An 8,360-nucleotide genomic window follows, 5' to 3' on the forward strand; every position below is an offset into this window, starting at 1 on the left:
GTTAGGACCAGGCTAGGGTGAAGAAGGCACAGTCTTTCAGGAATCAGACACAGGAACAGAAACGCCAGAGTCAAAATAGTTTATTACAGAAGTCATAGATGAGGCACTGCCTCACATCTAGTTTAGGCACTGAACTACTACACTCACACACACACACACACACACACACACACTGTCCCTACCTGCTACACAGTCACAACACCCAACACAATTTCATTAATAGAACACACACACGCACGCACACACACCCCACCACTCCAAACACTGTCCCTACCAGTTGTACAGTCACAACACCCACCACCACAACACCAGTGTTACAGAAAAAAGATGCCTGGTCGTCAAGGGAGGACACCTTTCACCTTTCACCACAGCAACACACACTGTCACTATAGCAACGCTTCTCCACGGAGACACGTTGTCGGGGACAGCCGTTCTCCACTGGTTCTACCTTGCTGTGCTGGGCCTGCCTGCTCTAGTCCTCAAGGAACATAGATCTAGAAGCACCAGATCCCCTTCAAGTGCCTCAAATTAGGATCTCTGACTGGGTCGCTCAGGTGTTTCATCTATTCATCTGGCTTTCATCCAACTTGAGAGGAACTTGTGTACTGATTGATCTGCAGTGAAACACTGAGCTCTACTCCTCGACATGGTGTTAATCTGCAGTGAAACACTGAGCTCTATTCCTCGATATGGTGTTAATCTGCAGTGAAACACTGAGCTCTACTCCTCGACATGGTGTTAATCTGCAGTGAAACACTGAGCTCTACTCCTCGATATGGTGTTAATCTGCAGTGAAACACTGAGCTCTACTCCTCGATATGGTGTTAATCTGCAGTGAAACACTGAGCTCTATTCCTCGATATGGTGTTAATCTGCAGTGAAACACTGAGCTCTATTCCTCGATATGGTGTTAATCTGCAGTGAAACACTGAGCTCTACTCCTCGATATGGTGTTAATCTGCAGTGAAACACTGAGCTCTACTCCTCGATATGGTGTTAATCTGCAGTGAAACACTGAGCTCTACTCCTCGATATGGTGTTAATCTGCAGTGAAACACTGAGCTCTACTCCTCGATATGGTGTTAATCTGCAGTGAAACACTGAGCTCTACTCCTCGATATGGTGTTAATCTGCAGTGAAACACTGAGCTCTACTCCTCGATATGATATTGCTTGCTGGTGGTCATGTAAGGCCTACACACAGACTTCCTGTTTTTGAACACTATGACAGCCCTAGAGCTAGGGTGACCAGACGTCCGGATTTCGTCCGGACAGTCCGGTTTTCCAGCCCTTTGTCCGGACCGTTGTTGCGTGTCCTCCTTTTTGCTATTTTGTCCTCCTTCTTGACCATTCCTGCCCACCGTCGCAATTTACCACTCGGAGTTCAGAACTCCACTTTGCCACTAAGAGCAGCAAAGATCAATATCATGCCTTCTGTAAACTCTGTCACATTGATATAGACGTGAGTAGTAGGGGGAAAGGGGCTTTAGAGCAGCATGCCGCTACAGAACGGCACAAGGCTAATGCTAGTTCTGCCGGGCACTCTTCCTTAACATCATTTTTTGCTCCGAACACAACAACAGTGGATGATAAAACAACCGCTGCTGAGCTGACCAAATTATTTCATGCTGTGAAACATCACCAATCTTGCAGGAGTTTAAATTGCAGTTTAGACAGTGTTGACTTACTAAAATGACTAATGTTATGGTCTTAATTTCATACTAATGGCCCCCATCCCCCCGGTCAACAACTTTTTGGGATTGTCCTCCTTTTTGACCCTTTGTCCTCCTGTTTAGGGTCATGCTTCTGGTCACCCTACCTGGAGCTGTCTGTAGTATCATTAGGCAGGGCCTCCGGCCAGTCAGCTAGATGATCGTTAGCTACTTTGCATTTAAGCTAGTTAGCCAGTCAGCTAGTTAACCAGTCAGATAGTTAGCTAGTAATAGTTAGGCAGTCTGCTAGGTTAGTCAGCTTTTTGGCTAGCTTAGCTAGTGCTACCTTAGCCAGCGCTTGCTTAGTCAGTGCTAGCTACAGTCCGGGCAGCTCAAGTCCAGTCCAGTCACACAGGCTGTCGCCGGGGCTTTAGGGATTAATAACTTTACGCTCCAACATGTCTTCCTGGGTGTGTGTGTGTGTGCACGCTAGTGGACTTGTGTGTGTTCATGTGTGTATGCAAACCGTTTGGTATTTTGCCGTCCATCATAAATCTGGTTTAAACACCTTTAACATCTGCTATTCCCAAACACAGTTAATAGCAGTATATTACAATAGGCTGGCCATTCTACACTACTAATCAGTACTGTAGAATTAGTATTTTAGACTGTACCTTCTACAGCTGATAGTGGTACATTACAGCTGATAGCGGCCTGACGGCAGCCGGTAGTATCCTCCTCAGCCCTGCTCATTAGCTTCAAACCAAGGAGACTCTACAGCACAGCTTCATAGACCAGGGCTAGGGCCAGGGCCAGGGCCAGGGCCAGGGCCAGGACTACAACCAGAAGCAGAACCAGGCAGAACCAAACCAGACCATCTGACCTCACTACAACACAGTTATACATGAAGTGATAGAACCTCAAACATCATCATAACTAACTAAATAGCAACAGTGGATATCAACAAACCAGTGGAAACGGTCAAATTTTACTGCTGTGAGATCACGTTCAATGTAGTAAATCCCCTTAACGTTTCACCTTAGCTAAGGAAACCATTTAAGGGATTCAGTGCAACACCCTAAGTAAAGCCGTGTTCACACTTAAAGTCTTTTGTTTTTTTAAAGATCTGCCTTCAGTGCTTTTTTACATGCAACCCTCTGGGAAAAGGAAAAATGCGTCCGCCTTTTAAAAACTTTTAAAAAGCGCTGAGCCCAACGCCTTTTTGAGTTCAATTTTCTCAACTTTTCAGAAAAGCGCTGGGTGACGTCAAGCGCCTTTTTGACAGCTGACCAATCAGGACGAGCAGAGTAGGTACGAGTGTACCTTCCCTAGTAACCTTCTACCTTAGTTACCAGGCTATGGCTATGGCTCCTCTAACGCCAAAGCTAAAGCAAGGAATTGCATTTTATTGGCCATAGTAGCTAGCTGTTGATAAGTAACCAGCGGAAAATATCGGATAATGATGTATCACTAGAATGTATGATTCCCGTTCAGGTCACAAAATTCTCGCGCTGAAAGCACTCAAAGGGCGCTGAAGGCAGCACTTTTTTCTCAAAAAAGCAGTCAAGTGTGAACACGGCCTTAAGTGTCATGATTAAGGAAAAAACTGAAGGTGTTTTGTGCAACCGGCCCCAGGAGAATATTCACCAACACTTCATCACTCTTAAAATTACATTTCAGATAAAAAAAGAAAAAAACAACAAATATACAAAACCATAATTTATTGTTAGAAAACAATAATGCTACCTGCGGTTCCGGAACACTGTTGCCGTTGCCCGGACGACGGTGTTCATGGAGATTCCGCATTGTGACAGATCAGGCTTCCATGGTCAGTAGCGCACCATGTTTATATATGTTAGAAAACGGTTCAGTCTGATTGGAGAAGGTGTGGAAACACTCCAGAAAGCATCTGCCTCATGTCCCCTGTAGAGGACATGGTTCTGGGGCCTCAGGTGTCCTGTAGAGGACATGGTTCTGGGGCCTCATGTTCCCTGTAGAGGACATGGTTCTGGGGCCTCATGTCCCCTGTAGAGGACATGGTTCTGGGGCCTCATGTTCCCTGTAGAGGACATGGTTCTGGGGCCTCATGTCCCCTGTAGAGGACATGGTTCTGGGGCCTCATGTTCCCTGTAGAGGACATGGTTCTGGGGCCTCATGTCCCCTGTAGAGGACATGGTTCTGGGGCCTCATGTTCCCTGTAGAGGACATGGTTCTGAGGCCTTATGTCCCCTGTAGAGGACATGGTTCTGGATTTCTAACAAACATGAACGACCTCAGGAACAGTCGTGTAAATATAGTTGGTCAATTATGAAACTTTACTAGATGAGAAAACTGTGAAATTTGTTTTCCTGAAAATATGGTTGGTAGCCAAACACATTGTGCCAAATGTAAACATTTTCAAAAGCCTTTTTTCCAGGTTTTAAGATGATACAGCCCTGGCCAAGCTGCCCTGCTAGCACACGGCTGGCACTGGACGGGGGGGGGGGGTGATGTGTAAAACAAGAGGACACTATGTTTGTGTGTGAGGACAGCTTGTGTGTGCAGACAGTGTGTGTGTGTTGAGACAGCGTGTGTGTGTTCCTACTAGCAGGATGCTGTGTTCATTGGGGCGCTGGGCAGCAGGGTGTGATTAGAAACAACGCCGTGTATCGAATCAAGCCGCCCCAATATGGGAATTCACTAATGCTGAATAGATGAGCTGCTTCTGAAGGGTTATAACACACCTGTGACTGTGAGGTAATGAAGTACTGTACTGTACTGTACTGTAGTCTACAATACCCTACTCTGTTGTATTTTATTCTACACCAGCTTTTCAGCTGTTTGAGTAACAGGTTCAATATATTATTTTATATTATCTGAGTTCTTTATGAATTTATGTAATCAGAATATAAAATATATATGTGGATTCTATAATAAGGGTTAAATATACACGTGTTTGTTATAATGTATCTGTAAAGATTTAACTGAGACAGATACCAAAGTCCCTGTGTTTAGACTAGCTATATCACAGTGTGTGTGTTTTTGTGTCTGTGTGTAGTGTGTGTGTGTGTGTGTGTGTGTACAAGCACTTGTGTGTGTGTGTGTGTACAAGCACTTGTGTGTGTGTGTGTGTGTGCGCGCACGTGGGAGGATGGCTAAAAAAGATGCTTTTCAGTTTCACACCACATTATTTATGCTTCTCTACTCACAGATGCACAACTTAGAGAGAACACACACACGCACACACACACACACACACACGGGTCCGTGCCACTGCTCTGGGCACGCTTCTACTGCAGTAAAGTCCCGAGACCAGAGAAGCATGGAGAGACAGACGGCCTCCAGACTCCAGAGAAGTACCCCCTGCTTTGATCCTGATGCTGCACACTTCAAAAGGTGTGTGTGTGCGTGACAGAGAGTGTGTGTGTGAGACTGTGTGTGAGTGAGTGTGTGTGTGAGTGGCCCAGGGTCCCCCAGGCCACGCCCCCAGGCCCCCGGACCATGCCCCCGGGCCCCTGGACCATGCCCCCCAGCATCACGCGGCCTCTCTCAGACAGAGGGCCTCCACAGCGTCGCTGGGCCCCTGGGCCACGCCCCCCAGCAGCAGCATCATGGTGGGGGTCTGGAGCAGGGAGCAGGAGCAGCGGGGGGAGGGCATGGAGGACAGCACCTCCCAGCGCCGACGCACAGGGTCATAACTCTCCACCGAGGACAGGGGAGTCGGCTGGTTACCTGCACACACACAGTACACACACACACACACACACACAGTACACACACACACAGTACACACACACACACACACAGTACACACACACACAGTACACAGTACACACACACACACACACACACACAGTACACACACACAGTACACACACACAGTACACACAAACACACACACACACAGTACACACACACAGTACACACACACAGTACACACCCACCCAGACACACACAGTATTAGATTAGATCATTAGATTAGTATGAACCCTCTATTTCATGCAAGACAGGTTACATGTGATAACTGATGGATATCTAATATGTTGGCTAACAGTGCGTGTCCACTACGAAGACAATGCTTTCCATTCATTTTCAATGGAGCCAGGCGAATCACACAACGCAATCCAAGAGATTCGAGTTGAGATGTAGTTGCTGTAGTGGACAGACACTGTTAATCATCAACACACGCAGCAACATGCTAACATCTGCTAGGCCAGGGTGTTTATCAGTGTTAGTGTGAGAGGAGAGAGTGAGGAGGAGGAGCGAGAGAGGATAGGAGGAGAGAGGAGGAGGAGAGAGAGAGGATATGAGGAGAGAGAGGAGGAGAGAGAGAGGATAGGAGGAGAGAGAGAGGAGGAGGAGCGAGAGAGAGGATAGGAGGAGAGAGAGAGGATAGGAGGAGAGAGAGAGGATAGGAGGAGAGAGGAGGAGGAGAGAAGATAGGAGGAGAGAGAGAGGAGGAGAGAGAGAGAAGGAGGAGAGAGAGAGGAGGAGGAGAGAGGAGGCCAGAACTGGTGTGCTTCTACAGACAGTTCATTAGTATGGCTTCACACTGTCTCCATCACCGCCTGGATAGAACACACACACACACCTTTTCAGGGACTGACGCACAAACATAAGAATAGCCACAACTAAACTAACTAAACTGCCGTCAGACACACACACACACACACACTAACACACCTCCTACGGCTCTTTTGAAAACCCACTCACTTTAGATTTCTACCCTCTGTCACAAACGCACGCACGCACGCACACACACACACACAGTCCCCACCACAGTCAGCAAGGTGCTAAAGGGCCCAGAGGGATAACACAGCCTTCCTGTCCACCCTGAAGGAGACGCTGATGACAACCTGGTCCTAGAGAACTGAAGATGAAGAAGTCCATATCAAGAGAGAGAGAGAGAGACAGAGACAGAGACAGAGACAGAGACAGAGAGAGAGAGAGAGAGAGAGAGAGAGAGAGAGAGAGAGAGAGAGAGAGAGAGAGAGAGAGAGAGAGAGAGAGAGAGAGAGAGAGAGAGAGAAAGAGAAAGAGAGAGGAGTAAGAGAGGTGTGTGTGTGTGAGAGAGGTGTGTGAGAGGTGTGTGTGTGTGAGAGAGGTGTGTGTGAGAGAGTGTGTGAGAGAGGTGTGTGTGAGAGAGTGTGTGAGACACAGTCACATCAGCTGTGTGATGAAAGCTTTTCATCTTCTCAGAGAGGAAACGCTTGGCTCTCTCCTCAAACACTTCCTGCCATCGCTTTGATCTTCCGCCCGGAGACAATGATCATCAAGCCTCCTCTATCCCTGGAGATCTCCTATTGGCTGATTCAGTTCTTCTCCTATAGGCTGTTTCAGTTATCCTCCAATCACCAATCAATCCTACTCACTCCTCTAATCACCAATCAATCCTTCTCTCACCTACAAATCAATCCTCACCTCTCTTCTAAGATTAGCTTCTCCAAAACATCTCCTCTCCTCCCTCTTTCCTATCCTCGACAGAACAGAACATGACAGCAGTCAACGAGATGGAAGGAGATAAAGAGAGAGATGGAGAGCAGGGGGAAGTATCCCCCCCTCCCCCTATCCTCTCCCTACACTCCCAGCCCTCAGGATCTGTCTTTTCTAAACATGGAGAGAGACACAGAGAGGGGTTTCTTTCACAGGTTTGGTGAGCACATGCCCCCATTTCTGTCCTTCAACTGTAAAGAACCAGGGATGGTGTGTGTGTGTGTGTTGAGGCCAGACAATGCATTTGGAAGTGGAGATCTCCAGTTTAAAACTTCTGTTTCTCATTTCTTGTTGCACTCCTGAGAAGTGATTCTCCTTTACTGATGTGTCTTTCCCTAATTTCCTCTCTCTTTGTGGAACCCCCCCCCCCCTAATTTCCTCTCTCTTTGTGGAACCCCGCCACCCCCCCCCCCCCCTCATTTCCTCTCTCTTTGTGGACCCCCCCCCCCCTCTCTCTCTACCCCCCCCCCCCCCCCCCCTCTCTCTACCCCCCCCCCCCCCTCTCCACCCTCTCTCTCTCCTCCCCCCCTCTCTGTCTGTCTCTCTCTGTTGTTTGTGCAGGACCACAAGCTGTGACAGTGACACATCATTTAACTAACTCTATTAATAAACCAAGCTTGTTCACAAGAACAAGACTGCCTGAAAAAAACCCTGTCTGAGCACTGTCCCTTCACACACACACAGTACGCACCGTGTGTGTGTGGATGTGTGTGTGTGGATGTGTGTGTTCTCACCCAGTCCCCCAGCTACGATGAGGTGTCCTCCCAGACAGCCGGCCACAAAGTCAGCTCTCTTCTCCCTCATCCTGGAGCCCCGGGACGGCTTGATCCAGACACCTGCACATACACACACACAGGGTCACAACACACACACACACACACAGGGTCACAACACACACACACACACAGGGTCACAACACACACACAGGGTCACAACACACACACACACACAGGGTCACAACACACACCTGCACACACACACACACAGGGTCACAACACACACCTGCACACACACACACACACAGGGTCACAACACACACCTGCACACACATACACACACAGGGTCACAACACACAACTGCACACACACACACAGGGTCACAACACACACCTGCACACACACACCCCTGGTCACACAATCATGTTTTCCATCTCCCCTTCTCTCTCCAGTGATCAGTACAGAAGCTCTATTGAAACTGAGTTAGGAAGGCGTCTTCCTACAAAGGCCACTTAACACAC

The 8,360-nt window shown here is 48.1% G+C and overlaps 1 protein-coding gene across 1 annotated transcript; it reads right to left on the reverse strand.

Annotated features, from left to right (window-relative positions):
• Positions 1-3,803: 3,803 nt before the first annotated feature.
• Positions 3,804-8,011, reverse strand: klhdc8b (kelch domain containing 8B). The gene is made up of 2 exons (XM_047016930.1): positions 7,858-8,011; positions 3,804-5,362 (listed from the first exon to the last, which is right to left on the reverse strand). Exons 1-2 carry the CDS (start codon positions 7,925-7,927, stop codon positions 5,166-5,168), a joined length of 267 nt encoding a protein of 88 aa, XP_046872886.1. The 5' UTR covers positions 7,928-8,011; the 3' UTR covers positions 3,804-5,165.
• Positions 8,012-8,360: the final 349 nt, after the last annotated feature.

Source organism: Hypomesus transpacificus, unplaced genomic scaffold, assembly GCF_021917145.1.
Source record: "Hypomesus transpacificus isolate Combined female unplaced genomic scaffold, fHypTra1 scaffold_433, whole genome shotgun sequence".
NCBI lineage: Eukaryota > Metazoa > Chordata > Actinopteri > Osmeriformes > Osmeridae > Hypomesus > Hypomesus transpacificus.

What these genes read in the sequence shown, in the direction of transcription:
- klhdc8b (XM_047016930.1), bottom strand. Translation starts at nt 7,927, where the DNA reads ATGAGGGAGAAGAGAGCTGACTTTGTGGCCGGCTGTCTGGGAGGACAC. An exon ending in CATCGTAGCTGGGGGACTGG is followed by an intron (nt 5,363 to 7,857) that starts GTGAGAACACAC and finishes GTGTGTGTGCAG; the next exon opens with GTAACCAGCCGACTCCCCTG.